The 21,009-nt window shown below is 35.9% G+C and overlaps 3 protein-coding genes across 6 annotated transcripts in view; 1 reads left to right on the top strand and 2 right to left on the bottom strand.

The window, feature by feature from the left end:
* Window positions 1-3,872: 3,872 nt before the first annotated feature.
* Window positions 3,873-13,700, top strand: LOC134743629 (odorant receptor 67c-like). 3 transcript variants are annotated; one of them, XM_063677200.1, is made up of 8 exons: window positions 3,873-4,072; window positions 4,233-4,481; window positions 5,105-5,373; window positions 8,841-9,042; window positions 9,402-9,501; window positions 9,974-10,078; window positions 11,286-11,447; window positions 13,628-13,700. In XM_063677200.1, exons 1-8 carry the CDS (start codon window positions 3,921-3,923, stop codon window positions 13,676-13,678), a joined length of 1,290 nt encoding a protein of 429 aa, XP_063533270.1. In that variant the 5' UTR covers window positions 3,873-3,920; the 3' UTR covers window positions 13,679-13,700. The 3 variants fall into 3 exon arrangements, with proteins under 3 accessions (XP_063533270.1, XP_063533271.1, XP_063533272.1); XM_063677202.1 differs by having other exon boundaries at window positions 3,931-4,056; window positions 13,628-13,686; XM_063677201.1 differs by lacking the exon at window positions 4,233-4,481 and having other exon boundaries at window positions 13,628-13,686.
* A 1,785-nt stretch (window positions 13,701-15,485) lies between these two features.
* LOC134743338 (uncharacterized protein C15orf61 homolog) lies at window positions 15,486-17,332 on the bottom strand. Of its 2 annotated transcripts, none has more exons than XM_063676730.1 (3): window positions 17,022-17,332; window positions 16,234-16,417; window positions 15,486-15,685 (listed from the first exon to the last, which is right to left on the bottom strand). In XM_063676730.1, exons 1-3 carry the CDS (start codon window positions 17,172-17,174, stop codon window positions 15,558-15,560), a joined length of 465 nt encoding a protein of 154 aa, XP_063532800.1. In that variant the 5' UTR covers window positions 17,175-17,332; the 3' UTR covers window positions 15,486-15,557. The 2 variants fall into 2 exon arrangements, with proteins under 2 accessions (XP_063532800.1, XP_063532801.1); XM_063676731.1 differs by having other exon boundaries at window positions 16,234-16,412; window positions 17,022-17,162.
* Window positions 17,333-18,541: 1,209 nt separating this feature from the next.
* Window positions 18,542-21,009, bottom strand: part of LOC134743627 (nuclear factor NF-kappa-B p100 subunit) — a 53,362-nt gene continuing 50,894 nt past the window's right edge. Inside the window, exon 21 of the mRNA XM_063677199.1 lies at window positions 18,542-20,365. Coding sequence (XP_063533269.1) covers window positions 20,255-20,365 — 111 coding nt within the window. The 3' untranslated portion in view covers window positions 18,542-20,254. The remainder of the gene's footprint in view (window positions 20,366-21,009) is intronic.

Raw genomic sequence — 21,009 nt, 5'->3', positions numbered from 1 at the left:
GATGAAACTGAATCACTCATAGAATAGATAGGATAGGTAAATCACTTGAGTAGGTATGCGTATGTAAATATACGTTTACGTGCGGCTCGAATAAGTATTGTACGTGTAGGTATTTCCATACATACATTACACATTGGTTTTTTGTTATGTTATTTTTTAGCTCTTTTATAAAATAAGTATCTTGCTATAGCTAATTATGTAGTAAAAAAAACTAGAACTAGATTAAAAAACAAAATAATCTCAATAACTAATTAGCATTGCAAATTAGCTATTAATTACATATAATTAGTTAAGAATAGTATTTAAGATTATATTGTTTTTGTTTTTAGCGCTGAATATAACTGTATGAGAGAGCGAATACCTCCTAACACAAGTTTTTTAACTTAAAAGGAGGATTCGACACCCTATGTTTGTAATCATTAGTTAAAAATAAATAATTTTGTATTTTGAACTTTTTTTGAGTATGGTTGCATTTTTATCACCTGTCACTATGCCTGTCACTTTCGCACTTCCCTACTTGTTAGAACATGACAGGCGTGGTGACAGGCGATATAAATGCTACCGTGCTAAGCTCGCAGTGGTAACAAGAGATTTTTTTGTAGTAGTTACGGTTACCACCAACTCTCGCTTTGGTACTAACTAGGGGGATTCTTTGTCTCAGTAGTTACCACCAAGATTAACCGATTCAAAAATGTACCTACATCTAAAATCTAGCCAACTTTTAAATAGGTAAGGCGACATATTACAGTAAGGGCCACTTGCACCATTCACTATAACGTCTATAACCCGTGGTTAACCGGTTCAACCTGGACTTACCATGGTTACCAGTACAATTTGACCTGAGTTAACGGCTTAACCGGTTAACCCCGGGTTAGTGTGCTGATATCTGCTATTTAGACCTTACTGAAGAGCAATTGAACAAACTCGAACGACTTCAAAACGTCTGCATTAGGTTCATTTTCGCGTTGCGCAAATTCGACCATATTTCAAGCTTTCGTTCGCAGCTTAAGTGGCTGCCCATCCGATTCCGACGCAACACTCATATTCTTTCTCTTCTGTATGCCACTCTATTTCACCCCAGTACTCCTTCCTATCTTAAAGCCCGTTTTAAATTTCTTTCCTCACTTAGATGCCCTCAAAATTTGCTACTTGTTCCCCCTCCCTCTTATTCAAAATTTAACATCAACTCTTTCAGTTTTCGTGCTGTCCGGCTCTGGAATAATCTGCCCATCAATATTAGACGTGCTAAATCACTCCCCATTTTTAAAAATCATTTAAAAACCTATTAAAAGATCATTATTTGTCTATTTCATAAAGATCCTGTTTTCCTTTAATTTCTTTGTCGTTATTATGGCTTCCTTTTTCATTTATATGTATATATAGTGTCTCTTGACACAGGTATTTTTTACTTAAAAAGAGGCACCAACCTGATTCCTGTAAAATAACTTGTGCTACTGAATAAATCATTTTTAATTTAATTTAATTTAATATATATATTTGTATATAGTAATACATGTAGTCTAATTTAACATATGTGTAGTATATGTATTATATTATGTTTTTATTGTTTTCTTTATTTTGCACCACCCGATAACTACCGCTTCGTTCGCCATCTCTTTATCTGAAGGTTGTCTGGAAGAGATCGCTGTTTAGCGATAAGTCCGCATGTTGTTACCTACCAGTTTATATATTTTCTCAATTTCTGTATCTTTTTTCATGTAGTGTGCACAATAAAGCATTTTATTATTATTATTTTTCTGTCTTTCCATATCACGGGACCATGGGGTTCCAGACCTTTAGGAGGTATGCGTGGGGCCGAAGCCAATAGCGCAGAGGCCCTTTAAGACAATTTATTCTAAAAGCAAGGGATACACGTGGCGGATATCATCCCCGAACGCACAATGTGATACATCCGGAGATGGTCCCCGCCAGGTATCATGTACAAAAATTTGTACCCTGCGACCCCTGCGTAGAAGGTTAACGTGCGCTCCCAATCGGTGGCCATGTTTATACTATGTTTTCTGTGGCACAGGCCAACCTAAATCTCGATCTAATCCGTATAAAAGATATTGTTCTGTTCACGGATGTCTGAATAAACGGAAGAACAAGGAAGCATAAATTTTTTTTTTTAAATTCCGGACGATATTTAAGGTGACGTTGTCAAGTTATTTTGAGATTATTGCCATTTTGATATCTCACAATTTTTTTATACGAGTTGGAGCCTACACGTGGCATACAATGAGTGACTGGGAAAGTGTCTCTATCTCACTTGAGGCAAGTGTGACTGTATGTTACACTTGCCCCGTATCAGAGATCGTAAACAATCATTTCTTGTATCATCAATGACTTATAGCTTTTGCCCGCGACTTCGTCTGCGTGGAATTACTAATTAAGGTACCTTCCTTATTTTTTATCTCACCGGTATGTATTATGTTACATCTTCATCAAATAAGTCTAATAACCGTAATTCGCCGGTTGGGACAAGTGTGCGACAACAAGCGCCACAGCGTTATGAAGTGTGTTTATTTCTATAAATAGAAGGTCATTTTTGTTTTGTTCACATATTTTTTTGTCGTAAATTTTTTTAAAGTGCATTTTTCATTAAAAAAGGTTTTCCACCCCAGGTTGGAACATATATGTCACAGTTACCCCGGAAAATTGATTGATTTGATAATTGGAACTATGAATAATATAAAACGTAAATGATATAAGTATGTATTATCGATCATAAGGATATAAATTTTAAGAACCTTAGTATTTCCTATTAACTGTCATTTAATTAAAGCCTGACCAGGTATATATGATCACGCGCCATGTTGCGGAATTTAGTTGGAACTAAATTTTTGATACTAAACTGAACTGTCACCACATACATGAGAATAACAGCGCCCTCATGACAATGATCATATATTTCTGGTCGGGCTTTAAACTTTTAGTCGGATTTCGTCGACAACTTAACTGACAGTGGAAGGTTTCCAAAATTCATTACATATAATATATGTATGTATACAAAGTAATAGATTATCAGTTGAAATGTTGTACACCTGTCTGTTGGGTTGCACGATGAATCTCTCTCTACCACTCAGTATTAACTCTTATAATGTTTCTACAATATCACATGTAAAAATTTTCGGCACTGTTTGTCTTCACTGTAGTCCATCTATTGTATCTTTCTATGTAATGACTGTGTGTTGCCATAATAAAATAAAATAAAATAAAAATAAAAATTGTTGTCTAGCGTGCACTAACAAAGTAGTCACACTTACCTCATTTTCCTGGGAAAGCGTGACCTTGACTCTACTTTCATTAAAGACCTTAAATACCATCTTTAAATCATCCAACGAACATAAAACACATATATTTCAGCTAAAGTTGAACCATACCATAATGTACCTTAGGGCACAGTTCGAAGTCCACTTTATAATATTGATTTATGAGTTCAAAGTAACTTTTACAAAAGTATGTCACACTTACCCATATTGACCTTATTATCTTTTAATTTGCTGTTTTGTTGCAGATAATGAGCACTGCATACTCTTATTTTAACATGCTACGACAGTACAATTCTGAGTCTCTTACATTTATGTGTATTTTATATGTTAAATATTATGATGAAAATATATTTATAACCAGAAAAATTGGTAAAAAAAAGTATACTTACTTTTTTTTACCAATTAAAAAATTCCTTTTTAAGCTTCCTTATTTTCTCACTTCCTTACGGAACCATAAATGACATTAAAGGGCAAGGACATTCGAAGGAATAATGCACCGATTTAATTCCAATTTTCTCATTACCGTTAACTTGATTAGCCCATTAGGGAATATTCGTAGTAAAGCTGTAATTTCTAATTATTAAATAGGGCCATTATATGCTAGTAAGCTTCGTGTAAGCTTAATATTATAAAAGTAACGACAGCGACATGAAGACTCTCATCAGTACTGCAAAAGCTTTTCTCTACAAAAAGGATTTCGAGTGGGACAAAGAAATTACGCTTCAAAATTTCCATCCACAATTACAAATATTCCTTGCGATTAATGGAGTTTTCTTCAACAACCGTGAGTCGAAAATAAGGTAAATACCGTCTCAAATTTTGACATTTACTATACTTAAACGCATACTTATATGACAAATCGTCTTTTGTATGTACTGCAACACTGTATTTTTAAACATAACATATTCTGAATCGTATTTTCTAATACAATTAACAGAATATTTTCTCTGATTCCATTAGATTCATATTTCCAGTACTAAGCACCCTTATAACATTGGTGGCCGTGGGTTTCGAAATAATTTTCATATGGCATGGTATCTCCGTGGACGACTACGGGTTCGCCACCGAATGTTTCTGCTACTTCTTCATCCTTGGCTCTGTGGGGATCGTCTACTCCAGCGTGCTACTTAATAGACTTAAAGTCTTTAAACTACTGCACAATATGAACAACGATTTTCTTTTTATTTGTAATTTAAAGGCTGAGTACAGGTAAGAAGTTGAGCACCATTGCAAGGATAAACTGAAGCTAGGGACACACTTAGCACACGTCCGCAACGTATGCAATGCTTTATGAAATCTGAACCCTGAAATTTGTATGCTTAGAAACATACTTGTCATACGCAACGCAACACATCATGACAAGTATGCTTCTAAGCATACAAATTTCAGGGTTCAGATTGTCAATTTGCATTGCATACGTTGCGTACGTGGGATAAGTGTGTCCCTGCCTTAAATGTCCTGTTTTATGAAAAGTAATTTAATCAGAAGATAAAGAACAGGAGAAAACGAAGTATGAGCTCCATCGCTTGTGCAGGTACAATATATGAATGAACAAAAATTAACTAACCTAACAGATTGCAGCAAAGTAAATGTAGGAAACATCTTTGTGTTGTATATTATCGATCGGTAGGTACGAGTATCTTATAGCCTATAGGTTTATAAATGGCTGTCCGACCAGCCAATCGACCAATGGAATTATATCAATTTATTTTAGAAAATATAGGATCTTTATATCACTAATAAATATACATCGTACTGGGTATTCAATGACTTTGTAAATAAGTACTAATTGTTTCAAAAAATACCTACATTGAATTTCATTTATCTTTTAGAGACACATTCTTAACGGGCCAACTACTCATTTGGCGGCTCTGTTGGTCATGGATAGTGTTCGTATGTTTCATATCAGTTTTGTACATTTCCAACACCCTGTTGTACCTGCTGTACCAGAGCACGTTGGCCACGCATGACGAGCATATGATCCGACCACTGATCTTCCCGATGTGGCTGCCAGAAGATGACCCTTACAGGACACCGAACTATGAAATTTTTATGGCTTTGGAAATTATACTCATATATGTGGTGATTTTGACCTTTGGCTGTAAGTTTTGTCTTTGCAATATTTACATAAAATACTCTGACTAAATATTCTTAAGTTTTACCAAAAAATATGTGTAATTATGTCGCTTCTACTTCTTTCGAAATCAGATTCCCTTTGGGAGCGTAGATTCGTATCCTACCGACTGCGCCATGTCATGAGATATATTTAAACGACCATTACCGAGGGTCTTTATTGTTTCCCAATTCCCATAAAGTATTAAGTCATAGTGTATTGTTTCTACGCATTTTCGTTAGTCATAATTTGTTTTTTCTCAGAAACGCGTAACTTTTCAGGATTGCCATAAGACAAACCTAACCTATAGGATAACCTAACGAAAATCCTGAAAAAGTAACGGTTTCAGAATTATGACTACTTAATGATAATCTGACAATCATTACATATGACTCAATAATTTTGCCAAACAAAGGGACCCCTCATTACCGACCCTATTACTTATTCTGTGACCGAGCAATCCGAGCATGTGCCCAGCATAGACTATTTTATTTAAATACTAGCTGTGCCCTTCGCCTGCGTGGAATTCGGTCTGTGTCAACGAAGTTTCAAGCCCCTAACTGAGAAAAAATGTTTTCGATATAATCCCTCTCAACACTTAAATTTTCAAGTCCACTATTTAAAAAAAAATTTCGCTCCCGCTGCAAACTTTATTAATACAAACTTTTCAAACACGGTGCAATCAGTTTTCGTCTATTTTAATACTAGATGTTGCCCGCGACTTCGTACGCGTGGATTTGTATGTTGGTGGTTATATATTTTACATGAGCATAGAACATTATGCAGCAAAAGATATCAAGTAGGGACGGTTAATCATTTGTTAATAATTATACAACGCATGAAATTTGTCTTCCACAAACTACGAAGTTTCAAGCCCCTAACTGAAAATAATTGTTCTCGATATAATCCCTCTCAACACTTAGATTTTCAAGTCCACTAGTTAAAAAAAATGTTCGCTCCCGATGCAAACTTTATCAATCAGTTTTCGTCTATTTTAATATAATGCCCTTTTACCAAGTTTTATGTTCCTAGCTTAAACGAAAACTTGAATCACATATAAACTTACATCCCCTTCTTAAACCTCTGTGAATTTGGGTTGAATTATTAAGAACGTTGAAATAACTTTTTTTGTAATATTATACAATGCCTTTCTAAGAAGTTTCAAAGCATTTGTAATGGATTCAAACTTTCAACCCCTTTTTAACCCCTTTAGGGGATGAATATTTAAAAACGCTTAAATTACTGTTCTTGTATTCTAATAATATGCCTTTATACAAAGACTCAAAAAAAGGTTTGATCTCCATACAAAGTTTCAACCTCTTTTTTACCACCTTGGGGGATGAATTTTGAAAAATGCTGAAATGAGTTTTCTTCCCTTTTAATTAAATATTTTTCTACGAAGTTTCAAAATTTCAAATTTCGGACCCCTACAAATTTTCAACCCCTTTTTAACCACTTTACGGGATGAATTTTTAAAAACGCTGAAATTACTTTTCTTATATTCTAATAATATGCCTTTATACAAAGATTCAAGTCCCGCACGCAAAGAAATGTTTGATCTCCATACAAATTTTCAACCCCGTTTTCACCACCTTGGGGGATGAATTTTCAAAAACGCTGAAGTCGGTTTTCTACTCTTTTAATGAAATACGTTTTTACAAAGTTTCTAATTCCTAGCTTAAAATAAAATTGAAACCCTATACTAAGTTTCAACGCCTTTTTAACCCCTTTAAGAGGTAAATTTTTAAAATCGCTGAAATTACTTTTCTTCTATTCTATTAATATGCCTTTATACAAAAATTAAAGTCCCACACTCAATAAAATGTTTGATCTCCATACAAACCTTCAACCCCCTTTTCACCACCCTGGGGGACGAATTTTAAAAAACGCTGAAATTAGTTTTTTTGTTTTTTAATATAATACCTTTTTGTAAAGTTTCATTGCAAGTTCCTAGCTTAGAATAAAAACTGAAACTTAAAACAAATTTATCCTATTTTTAACCCCCTTAGGGGTTGAATTTCCAAAAACGTCGAAATCATTTTTTTGTAATTGGCTATTATGCCTTTCTAAGAAGTTTCAAAGCATTTTTAATGGATTCAAACTTTCAACCCCTTATTAACCCTGTTAAGGGATGAATTTTTAAAAACGCTGAAATTACATTTATCGTATTCTAATAATATGCCTTTATACAAAGATTCAAGTCCCGCACTCAAAAAAATGTTTGATCTCCATACAAACTTTCAACCCCCTGTTCACCACCTTGGGGAATGAATTTTTAAAAACGCTGAAATTAGTTTTCTGGTTTTTTTAATATAATACCTTTTTGCTAAGTTTTAAGTTCCCAGCTTATAATAAAATTTGAACCCAAAGACAAACTTTCATCCCATTTTTAACCTACTTAGGGGTTGAATTTCCAAAAACGTCGAAATTTTTTTTTGTTAGCACCTATTATGCCTTTCTAAGAAGTTTCAAACCATTTGTAATGGATTCAAACTTTCAACCCCTTTTTAACCCTTTTAGGGGATGAATTTTAAAACTCTTGAATTACTTTTCTTGTATTCAAATAATATGCCTATGTACAAAGTGTCAAGTCCCGCACTTGATAAAATTTTTGATCTCCATACAAACTTTCAACCCCTTTTTCACCACCTTAGGGGATGAATTTTCAAAAACGCTGAAATTAGTTTTTTTTTGTTTTTTAATAATATATCTTTTACCCAAGGTTCGAATTCATAGCTTAAAATAAAACTTGAACCCCATACAAACTTTCATCCCCTTTTTAACCCCCTTAGGGGTTGAATTTCTCAAAATCGCCCCTTATCTCTTGTACACATTATAAATGTAACCTGGTGTGCAAATTTCAACTTTCTAGCTTTTGTAGTTTCGCCTCTGCGTTGATGAGTCAGTCAAGACGTGCATTTATACGTATACCTATATATAGATAGAAGATATAGATTTAATTTATTTATTATAATCAAATGTTAAAAATCACAATTTAACAAAGCTCCACAAAACTGTAATTAGTTTGACTCTGGAGTCAGTATCAATCTCTTTTGACACTAAGTTATATAATTATTAAGTATGTAGGTAACATATAGCACAATTTGGAGTTACTTAATCTAATAGTTACAGAAAATATAGTTTAAGTAAGTAGGTAATTAATTATCCAGATACCTACAGCCTACAGCCTTAGGTTCTTTTACTACTACTCTACTCAGCATCAATCACTTGGAAGAAGCGGTGAATATTATTTCTAAATTAAAATGAGTAGTATTTCACAAATAAATCAGAAGCCTTATTTACCAATGCGTTAGGGACCGTTTATATATCCGTCTCATTGTCAGAATAACCAACGGTTCAGACAGTCGGACCGCTCAACGCAAAGAAGTGGTACCTACCAAGAAACTCCTAAACCTTTTGATATCTTCACGCTCAATTCCTTACCACTATTGTAGTGTACGTATACATACTGTTCCACCTCCTGTTGCACTACTACAACCTGATGGACATGATCCTGATCGCGCTGGAGGAGTTATTCGACGGGTTGGACGAGTCGGTGGTGGCGCTGCCGCGCGAAGACCCGCGGAGGCAGGCCGTGCAGGACGAGCTAAACATCAGGATGGGTCAAATTGTGCGCTGGCATCAGTCAGTCTTCGAGTAGGTCCTTTGATTTCCTGGATATGTATGATATGCTTGTATATTTATTACTTTTGTTAGTGTAATAATGGGGAGCCCGGTTAACTTGTCTAGTAACAATTCAAATTGTGCGCTAATGGCACTACCTATTGTCAGTTCGCGACGAGCTCGTAAGTATTACCCTATTGGTGACGATGTCATCATGCCAGAAGTTAAATTTTCCCACTCTGCTTTAATAATAAGCTTCTGCTTCAAAAAATATTAGTTACAAGCTGCAAAGAGGTAAAAATTAGGCTCCCTCGTACCTATCTTTCGGGCTCTCATACTTATACGAACATGGAAAGCTTTAGATATTTACATTGTTTATACTTTCCATGCAGTTCCGTGAACGACATATCTTCAGTTTACGGTCCGACGCTGGTCTACCAAGTGATGTTCAGTTCTATGGTCATATGCTTAATAGCATATCAGGTTGCAGAGGTGCGTATATTGGTACTTATTAGGGTTCCGTACCCAAAGGGTAAAAACGGGACCCTATTACTATTAAGGCTCCTCTGTCCATCTGTCTGTCACCAGGCTGTATCTCATCAACCGTGATAGGTAGACAGTTGAAATTTTCACACATGATGTATTTCTGTTGCCGCTATAACAACAAATACTAAAAAGTACGGAACCCTCGGTGGGCGAGTCCGACTCGCACTTGTCCGGTTTTTATTTGCTGCATGCCCTACCACTATTTTATACTACAGCAGCTCATGTTCACACACAGACATGTCGTAAATATGAACGCAACCGAAATAAACGGTCACAATCCCATGCTATTACGAGTAAAGTACATAAGCCTATATATGTGTGGTGACTGTTAGGTAGTTGTCTTATAAGCTCCATCTAACTGTGCACATTGTTACTTCAAATTAATTGTAAAACATGTAATCTTTGTAAAACTTTTCAGCAATTGTCGGAAGGGAAAATAGACTACCTGTTCGGTATTTTAGGCATTGGCGGCTGTCTTCAGCTCTGGATCCCGTGCTATATTGGGACTTTGCTACGTAACAAAGTAAGGGATTTTCTTCTTACACAATCCTAGCATAAATCCTATGTAAGTTATTGGTGCTCTAAGAGTGCATGAAACACTACACATGACTCGTTCGCACGTATATCTGAAGTTATTCAGAGCTGTTATTTATTATATAGAGCTGCATCAGCAATGTGATTATTTCGGCCATGCAGTTGCAGTTAAAACTGAGCCCCTGACTTTTATCCTCAACAGCAAATATACCTAGACATGACCATGAGACATGTAGGTATAAAGATAAGACAGCAAATAAAAACAAGATATACAGGTGGTCCCAAAAATACGTTAACAAAGTTTTTTCTAATTATTTTATTAAGTACTTACGTAACTAGTACAAAATAAGTTAATAATTAAAACTACAGTCTTTTTTAAAGCATACAAGCTACTTAAAGCAGTACTTCTTGCGAATAAAGATTTAAAAAACGCTTGGAGAGATGTAGGTTGATTAAGCAACGTGTGCCGCTACTGAGAACTGGGAAAATGTATTTTTTCTGATGAAAAACTTTTTTATATTGAACAGGCCCATGATCACAAAAATGACAGAATTAAATTTACTCTTCTAGTCGCCTTGGAGAAGCCGCAATCATTCCTCATCATCAAAATTAAGCTGAATTCAGTTGTGGTTTGGGGTGGTATTTGCAGTAGTGTGCAGCAGTGGTGCAAAGATAATTAATTTTCCCGGTTTCATAAGTTCAAAAGAGTGGCCACCCTACTCGCCTGATCTAAATCCAATGGATTATAGTTTGTGGTCAATCTTAGAGACAAGGGCCTGTGCTATTAAACACAAAAGTGTAAACGCTCTAAAAGCAACACTTATTACCAATTACCAAAGAATGGGAAAAAATATCCTTGGAGGAGCTGCGGCATATCGTTGAAAATTTTAACAAACGTTTGCGTTTGTGTATCAAAGCGAAAGTACGCTATTTTGAAGACAATTTTTGTTGCATAAAAAAAACTAGTTTTAATTTTTTACTTATTTTGTAGGTACTAGTTACGTAAGTATTTAATAAAATAATAAGAAAATCTTTGTCAACGTATTTTAGGGCCATCCTGTAATACCGATATACTCATGAGTCTACATTTGAAAAACGTTGTTGTACTTATTTGTTCTTTCCAATAATCCTGGCAAAATTCGCAAACGCGCAGGTATAACGCCCGTCTATAGCGAACTATACGTTGCTGTCTCCAGGGCTTCTTCGTCGGCGACCGCTGCTTCTACTGCGGGTGGCACAAGACGCCATTGTCGCGATTGCTGCGGCCCGACCTCATCATCTTCATACAGCGCACGCAGCGGCCCGTCGCCATCAAGTTTACCGCGCTACCGCATTTGCAGCTTGAGACTTTCTCTTCGGTGAGGTTGCTTGCCTAGGTGCCTACTACTTAAGAGTATACATTACAGCTGCTCCATGTGACATTGGAGAACTCATTTAATTGTTTAACGAAAGAAAACGAGTAAGCCCTTAATTCTGGCAGGCGGAAAGGACGTGGGAGAGCCAAAGGCCATACAATCTGACCCGTGAAAAGAAAGCGGGAGCGCCAAGGTCTCGCCGTGGCCCTTAGGTCACCAATTCTGGAGACACCTAGTCATGATATTGTCGCGCAATAAAGTACAGTTGAACTGGTTTTCCAATGTAACATACGGCGGGCAAACAGATTCATTAACCAAAAAGGATCTTGGCCTGTGAAGCAAGAAAATGCCGCTTGTTCCTAGTAATACGAGTATGCGACTCTTTACACCAGTTGGATATGGATACTCCGAGGGTGGTACGGTCCTTTATTTTGGGCTATCGCACCAGCTGTATGTGGGGCGGCACAATAGTTATTTACGATACAAGTGCGGAAAAGAGGAAATTCGAAACGAGTGGCGATAAATTAAAACACGACCGCAGGGAGTGTTTTAAATCGACACGAGTTGCGAAATACCTATTCGCACGTGTATCGTACAACGTTTTACAGTACATATGGCCCTTTAAACTTTCGACGTATGCACGAAAAGTGCTATTTGACGCACTAGTGCGAGATAGTAGCACCATATGTACTGTAAAAACCTTTTCAAAGCTAGTCTAGTTGGCGTTACCATTTTGCAAGTAAACGACCGTTTAACGCGTGATGACAAAACTTAAAAATTATGTGACTGGAGACATTAATAATGAAATGGCTCAGAAAAAATAACAACCTCGCTCGCCTAAGACCTATTCAACTTATTTAATTTAATGAATATATTATCGGCAAGTTATTCAAGGAGAGATTGAAGTTATTTATTAACCAGGAAGTCGACATCGAGAAACTATCTGAAGGTACTTCCAGTTATAATAACATTATGTCAATTAGATAATAATAACGCATCCAAGTAATCATAACAATAAGGACAACTTATTGCTATATTACGTCTTCTGCCCAAAAAACACTTGTAAGCTAGTTTTACTTATACGTAACTAGTGACTAAGTTATTTGTTAGAATGAGATAATGATATTCATCTCTCATTCTACCTATATAGTATACCTAGCTGTGTCCCTACTTACGTAAGTAAAACTTAAAAGTGTATCTTAGGCCTTACTTCTGCAACGGTACCTATTGCACGGCAGGTAAGTTTTAAAATTCTGATTTTGATTTGACATTAGGGTAGACCGAGGCGAATCGGATCAATAGGTGAATCAGATCACACTAAAAAATCTGTTGATATTTAAAGTATTGCTTATGACTGATGTCACAAACTAAGAGGAGAGACTTACGGCGCAATTTTAGTGCGCTGATATCAATGAAATATTTCAAATACAATTCAACGTATTTTTCATCTTGATCCGATTGACCCTGATCCGATTCGCCTCGGTCTACCCTATTTGCAGTACCGTACCGTAGTCAAATACCTGCCTTAGTAAAATTTTATTAACCTTATGTTATGTCAAAGAAGGAAAGAGTGCCTTATTTATAATCGAAATCAAATCAAGATCAATGAAATGGAAATATTGGAATAAGGCACCTAATAGCAGTACTTTCTCAGCTAAACTATATACATTTCGGAATCTCGGCAGAACAGACTCGTAAATCAACATTTTACTGTGCAAATCTATATTTGGACAAGGAAAATGGTACAATTAAGAGTCCCCGGCAAGCTCGGCCGAATTTCACCTTCCCATACAAACGGAGTTTCGTTTTCATTTTAAAACTACGTATTGGATTGTAATGAAACTTTGCACATACAATGACATGAGGTATATCTAGATCCGTAATTAGTTTATATAGCTCTAGTATATAAAAAAAACGAAATAGAGCAAAAACTAAATTTGTATGAAAAACTTCGATGTATTTTTTTTACTATTGTATCTGAAGCTACATAAACTAATTAGAGACCTAGATATACTTTATCCTATTGTAAGTACAAAGAGCAATCTAGCTACTCGTTTTAAAATGAGAGCGTAACTACGTTTGTATGGAGAACAGAGCTTGCCGGGGACTCTTAAGTAATTGTGCTAAAAAACACACCCGATAACTTTGCCCCTGTGACCCGAAACCAAAGTTGTTTGTTGCAGATAATGAGCAACGCATACTCGTTATTCAACATGCTGCGCCAATACAAGTAACGTGAGATATGAGATGGTAATTCATTATTTTCTAATATGATGACTGGATATTAGGGTCCAAAATTATTTTCGTTGTCTTGTTCCTTGTCCCCAAAACATGTGACGGAGTGGAGCTTTTTGTATCAGGTGAAATTTAGTTTTTAATTATTCTCGTGTAAATTATGAATATTTATGATCTACAGCTAGAAAGACATGCAATAGCACTCGACTTTTTTAGGGTTCCGTACCCAAAGGCTAAAAACGGGACCCTATTACTAAGACTCCGCTGTCCGTCTTTCCGTTCGTCCGTCTGTCAGTCTGTCCGTCTGTCTGTCTGTCACCAGGCTGTATCTCATGAACCGTGATAGCTAGACAGTTGAAATTTTCTCAGATGATGTATTTCTGTTGCTGCTATAACAACCAATACTAAAAACAGAATAAAATAAAAAAAAATTGCGCAATGGTACGGAACCCTTCGTGCGCGAGCCCGACTCGCACTTGCCGGTTTTTTATTTATTATTTATAAAATTTGATAAAAGACAAAAATACAAGCGTGACAGAGTGGTCAGAAACAAGACAACGAAAATAATTTTGACCCACTTATGATTGTAGGATAGTCGAATGATATAGGATACAAACACTTTGTAATTCTCGTTAATGAATGTTTGCAATCAATTCTAATGAGCACTTGTACCTATAGTAAGCCTCTCGGGACGAATGAAGGTCCCTGTGAAAGTTCATTTGTTGGAGTAGCTGTCACGTAAAATGTATTTGGAATTAAATAAAACTATGAAAACGGATTATATCGCGTATATTGAATTTTTAATACATCCCGACATTTCGAACCCTTTACAGCGTTCGTGGTCAATATACGCGATATAATCCGTTTTCATCATAGTTTTTATTTTATGAGTAAATAATAACCGAAGACAATATTGTGTATTTGGAAGTGTAGCACATTAATTTATTTAGAAATGTAACATTTAAATAATAAATAAAAACCATATTTCTTTAATTGTTGTTTACATTAAACCCAACCAAAGAGGACTTGAAGGAACTGTCATAGGAACTATCACTCGACGCGAAAGGTTTCAGCAACACTTAGCCAACCATAATCCTTATGTCCTTTCAATAAGGTAGGTATATTAATTGTCAGTTAGTGTAGTCACTGCGCATTTACATGCAGGACGATGTAGGATGGTGGTTGTTGGATAAATGGGACTGATGGCAACGTCATACAACTACTGGCTACAACATACATCTAACTTCTACCCAGGGGTTTTTTTATACCACGTCGGTGGCAAACAAGCATATGGTACGCAGTCACCGTAGCCTATGGACGCCTGTAACACCAGAGATATTACATGCGCGTTGCCGACCCATTAAAAACCTGTACACTCCTTTTTTGAAGAACCCCATACTGTAACCCCTCGGGAAAACCTCGGCAGGGAGCTCATTTTATAGCCGAAACGTCCGCGGGAGGAAATTCCTCTTGAACTGCACAGTACGTGACCATTTAGGTTCTAGGGTGCGAGGATGAACACCCTGCCGACGGCGAGCGGTGCGGTGATAGAAAGCGGCCGTTGGCATCATGTCAAACAATTCTTCAGAGCACAGCCCATTGTACAAGCGGTATAGAACACACACAAGGAGGCAAAGTCTCTCCTTAGACTCACAGGTTCAATACCGCTGTGTTTGGCTGTTTGGGTGTCGTTTATAAATAAAATAAAAATAAATAAAATAAACTAAAATAGACGTCATATACATAGTCCTACATGTAATAGTTACATTATTTTAAATTTAAGGTGATGTACATATAAAAGATTAATTCAAAGTATTACTTACGTATATTTTTACTAATCAACAATAAATAAATCTACAATAATATGAGTATTACTTGCTAGTGGAAGGAGCCTTTGTGTTCTGGCAGCAGGAAGTATATCGTAACGGGGCCCTTCGATGTGTGGACTATTTCAGCATGGCGGATGAGCTGTGTTGCTGCTAGGCCGTACAGGAGGCATGGAATACCTGGATGCAATGCAAAATATCGTCAGGTGACAAGCAAATCTCACTAATTGCAATAAAATAATCAAACAAAAATCAACCTTGTTTTGTTACTAGTACTAGTACCTACGGTTTAGTATGGCTAGGTACTGCTTGCGACTTTGTTTACGTCACCTATATAACTGAATCGCTTTTAATGAATTTTGGTCATAGGCTGAGTGTACTTTTTCTGGATTTTGTTACCCTAAGAGAATGACGAAGACGTGGACACAGCTAGATAGGTATGAATATGCTTGAATAATTTAAATGGCGGTAGTTCAACGGTTCTTGCTTGCAAAGAACTGGTAGTAGAAGCAGCTCAAGATTTAGATAATTGTTATATGTTTGCTACTCAGAAGTCAGAATGGTCAACATAAATTTTGAAAATGTGGGCTTCTTTTATAATATGTTTGACATATTAACCCAAATAAACAACGAATTAATCTGGACACTACTAAAGTATATTTTCAGACAAATAATGATGGAAATTCGGGAAAGTAAGTTCTCAAATCTTATAAAAAATAGGTTCTTACCAAAATTGGCAACTTTGATCATTCTCATAAACTTGTCGGAAGCAGTGAGGTCCTCCACATGCCTCCGGGAGCAGTGGTACTTGATGTAAGGGTAGCAGCCGGTCCGGAGTATCTGGTAGTTGGAGTCGCCCACTTTCCAGTTGAAGTTAGACATGCCAAATTGGTCATCCTTTACACTACTGTACTGAAATCAATTTTTTTTGTTAAGGAAATGTATTTATGTAACAGTGAGAAATTTTTGTTCAAAGAAACTTATTCTATAAACCTTGTGAGTAGGTATGACAAATGAACTTAATATTTAGCAGTAAGTATATTGAGGTACTATGCCTTTCTATTACAATAACTCCTTTTTAGACCGCGCTAATCTAGAGGGTTGTACAAAAACCAAAAAATATATACAAAATAGTAATAATTTGGTAAATCAATTCAAGATTTAATTTAATGTGAAATTGGTCTATATAATTGACTATTAAAGTAAAACAACCCAATTATAGTTCAATACTACAACTATTGTCCATAATTTCAACACTAAATTAAGTACCAATACCAATAATATTTTTAGTATTTTGATATTTTCTACGTGTTTTTCGGCATTCATGAAACTATGTTGCCTCAGAAGTAACTGATTCAGTAAGTCTCAGAACTAACTGATTCAAATAATAGTTACACCTAAACCAAGATATTCAAGTTAATTGGGACAGTAGTTGGGAGATTTTGCACTAGTGATTTTACAATAAGTTAACTTCCTCAACAAGGAGTCTTAAATTTAAGCTGTGGCTAGATTTTACCTTTACAAAGTAAGATGTCCAAGGGGGTTCATTACATTGCATTAAATATGCCGTAAGAACTTCAGAAGCGTCTGGTTTTTGTTGAAATATCCGTAAAACTTGCAAGGCTACTAGTTTCTTCTTAAGTAATTGTTTTGCTGCGTTCAATGACATTTTTTTCTTAGAGATTAGTAACTTGAAATACTTGTTTTATTGTAAAACCTCTCTAGTTTACGGCGTTGAGCTAAAACCATTATTAATTTGCAAAATAGAAATCAAAATTACGATTGTTACGAAAGCTGAAAACATCAGCTGTTTTTGACATAAGACGGACTGGACATAGACACTGACGCTGACGTGAGGACAGTGACAAGTTTTTTGACACTGACAGCGGGCGTTTAGATACTGCTTGAAAACTTAACATCCAATGATTGCTAAAATTAGGAACTCCCATGCAAAGAATATAATATTCTACTCCCATGAATCTAGTATCATAGTTTGTCACATGGTCAAAGGACTGCCTCATTTCAAACATGGAGAGAGAGAATCATACTATCTTTGTCTTACACTAGTACCAGCACCCAAAAAGAAAGGACGAATATCGTTTTTTTTTTGTTCTTATTTACTGACAATTTGGTTTGACCAACTATATCTTTCAGTAGGAGTAGCAGATAAAGCGCTATTATTGTTTGTCCATGTCAGTCTCTTTTTCTTTTAATTCCCCACCGTAAATTTAGTATGATTTATAAATAAAAATAACCCGACCAAATTACGTAGGTTGTTTTTGGTATATTGTCAGGAATGTTAACGCGTGTTTTTAATTTTGTCGCATTGCGTATGGTCTGTCCCTCACGGGCGCACGCGTATAGCTATAGCGTGGCTATTTTGGTGGCTATAGCTTTAGGACATTTAGGATCCTACCATCTATGAGAACTTTGATGAGAACTCCAAAGGTGTAAGTGTACATGAAGTCTACATATTGAAAAACACTGTATTTTTTAAGGTAATACCCCCGATTTACGCCATTCTATTGCTGTTCTTTCTATTTGTCCAGAATACCGCATTCTATTGCTGTCTGTACAATTACATACAAAAAATGCACATCTGTGAGGATTATATTGTACAAAAAATTACTGCAAGTGGCTGTATATTTATATATTTATGTTAAGGAGAACCAACAGCTATAAACTTACAATAAACAACAAGATTAAAACAGGAAGCCAGTTACAGGAACTCACAGGTAGTTACAAAAAAAATCAATTTTAAACTAATGCTAGCACTTACGCACACCTCACGCACGCACACTACAGGTTGGCTAAAAAATAAGTGCATTCCCGTTGCCAGGGAGGTGTTGGGATTATACTTAGCAACTTTTACTATGGGACCAACCAAGAAATCGCGAAAAAAAAAATCCCTCCCATAGAAAATAGACCAGCCGAAATGTATGAAACAGCCAAATTTTCAAAACTCCTTGCTTCGGCCAAATTTTTTGCCCGAAGCAAAGTTTCGCACCCCTGGTAAAAGTACAATTTAAAGACCAATTAAAAATAACATCTTTATTTCTTCTATAAACATTAAAAATAACAGAAATGCTTTTCATTACTATTTTATTCTTATAATTACACATTTGATATATGTGTTGCCTATTCTATCCCATATTTTTATAAACTATTGAACGCGACAGCGTATAATAGTCAATTATTTAAACGTCGTCATCAGATACTTTGTCAATAGGAATTAAAAGTAATATAGGTATATGATTTAATTAATATAATTGATTTATCAAATCAAAATGTAAGCCATATAAAGCTTACGTATATTATCACGTTTCCTTACTACATAGCTCTTATAAAAAATGTGTATTCCAACACAGCAGACTGTAAGGCCTCTCTAAACAATTTCCTTATAATTACAAATGTTATAAAAATAGGATGGTAGGCATATGAACCATTGATTCTTAATATACTTCTCACCTAAGTTTGGTTTCGTAATTTAAAACATTTAAGTTTTTACTGGTTGAGGTAACCTTTTGCTTACAACACAGGGCTAGGTACAAGATGAAACAAATTATATTCTAAATACAAGACTTCAAAAAACTGAAATAAGTGCGATTGCACACGGTGCACGTAGTTGCATGCATCGTGTAAACAACGGTATAAAGAACAGTGCGGGTCACACGACTCGAACATTTGTATTGACGGTATGAGTGTATATTATTATTTTTAAATGTAATAGCTGGCCAATTAACGTTTTAATTATAATTTCAGCCTTAAAAGATGTATAAATTGCTGCCCTGATATATTTTTCTCGTCTTAGAATACGTCATGTTTGTCCTCTAGCCGTCCCGACATCAAAACAGGCCAAGACGATAACAATTTTGATTTATCAAAATAAAGATTCAAATTAGAATGGAATGGGAGACCTTATTATTGGTCTCTGGGCTGCTAGAGGTCACATTAATACTAAACTAATAGCGCATGGCACAGTTCACACTCGGCATGCATGAAAACGCTCGCGCTCGCGTTACGCCATTCCTTCGATTTCCATTCATTCAATTCCTACCACAGAAATTTACTTGACAAGTAAGAAAATTATTTTAATAAAAATTTAAACTAACAAGTAATTAACGTCTCAAATATTTTAAAAGACGTAAACAGTAAAAGAGTACAGTATAACAGCTAATTAGATTTAAATTTGGTAAACATATTGTGTCAAACAAAGCTTTAACTATAGATACACCTACAGTAAAGTTAATAAAAAGAAAGAAATATAACTATGCTTTTTCGTACTCTTCTAACATTTGGTGAACATAATTAATAGTATATAATAAAAATGACTTAAAATATTAAAACAATAGTTAAACTAAATAATTGCTTATAAGTACCTACGACCAATTCAAATTTGACTCGAACCAAATGTATGTACAGTCGCCATCAGATATATCGGAGCGGCCGAGGTGCTCAAAAATATCTGAACACGCACTTAACGCCTTGACAATAGAGGGGTGTTCAGATATTTGTGAGCACCTCGGCCGCTCCGATATATCTGATGGCGACTGTAACTATACATAGAAGTTAATTTTGGGACCTGTCATTTCAATATATTCTAGAAGACAACATTTTAATGAAAGGTCTCACATTTACTTATAAGCGGCGGGCGTTAATAGAGGCTCGAAAATGACTGTATTCATTTTAGTACGGAATGACAAGGAGGGAGAGTATTGTACATAATACAAGCCTTAAAAGTCGAGTCGACTAGTCGAGAGCGCCGGCTTTATTGCGAATAATTCTCGCCGCCTCCACCAGGCCCAGGTCTTCGAGTATCAGCATCAGAGACTTCGAGGTTATGGTACTGTCCTGGCATTCCTGTTCAAAACATGTTCATATTAACAACTTGCTAAACTTAGTTACATTGCGGACTACTTAGGTTACATCCAATTTAGCCCACCGATCAAATACCGCGATGTAATGAAGTTCTCGCACTGTCTAAATGAGCCCTAAAACTGTAAGGCGAGTAAACTTATGTAATTGCTTTTTGGTGAAAAATCGCAGTGAGAAAACCGGAATAATCTAAACGAGGCCTATTTTTTTATAGTTGCACCTCTGGGTTGGAGTACCTGCCCCAACTTTTAGGATTAGGTTGGCGAATCGCACCCCGGGCTCATTAAGTATGTAAACTGGAAAAGCGCCAAGATAAGGTCCTCCTCATTCTGTTTCAACTGATCAGAACTAAGCAAACATAATATGTTTGCTTTTTGACGTTAATGTTATTAAATAAGCAATTTCATAGAATTTGTGATATGACCAAAAGTGATCAGTTGTTTTTAAACTCATACCACAGCCGTGTAGTTTTTTCTGAGCATAAACAGCAACACACTTATTTGGTCAATCTGGCCCTTATCTCGTTTGAATAAGGTTTACGAATGGCAGACTCTCGGCTGTGTTCTCGTGTCAGTTGGCGAGCGAGGCGTGCCGCAGACTTGTCTACATGGCGTTTTTTTAGCATTAGA

The sequence above is a fragment of the Cydia strobilella genome, chromosome 8 (assembly GCF_947568885.1).
Source record: "Cydia strobilella chromosome 8, ilCydStro3.1, whole genome shotgun sequence".
Lineage (NCBI taxonomy): Eukaryota > Metazoa > Arthropoda > Insecta > Lepidoptera > Tortricidae > Cydia > Cydia strobilella.
The sequence above is the reverse complement of the archived record's forward strand: the minus strand, read 5'-3'. Positions and strand labels throughout refer to the sequence as shown.

Bases quoted from the DNA above. Each gene is read 5' to 3' on its own strand.
- LOC134743629 (XM_063677200.1), top strand. From the start codon at position 3,921: ATGAAGACTCTCATCAGTACTGCAAAAGCTTTTCTCTACAAAAAGGAT. The intron at 10,079-11,285 runs GTAAGGGATTTT...TGCTGTCTCCAG, and splicing joins GGACTTTGCTACGTAACAAA to GGCTTCTTCGTCGGCGACCG. The intron at 11,448-13,627 runs GTGAGGTTGCTT...TGTTTGTTGCAG, and splicing joins AGCTTGAGACTTTCTCTTCG to ATAATGAGCAACGCATACTC.
- LOC134743338 (XM_063676730.1), bottom strand. From the start codon at position 17,174: ATGTCATTGAACGCAGCAAAACAATTACTTAAGAAGAAACTAGTAGCC. The intron at 16,418-17,021 runs GTAAAATCTAGC...AATTGATTTCAG, and splicing joins GGACATCTTACTTTGTAAAG to TACAGTAGTGTAAAGGATGA. The intron at 15,686-16,233 runs GTAAGAACCTAT...CATTGCATCCAG, and splicing joins GATCAAAGTTGCCAATTTTG to GTATTCCATGCCTCCTGTAC.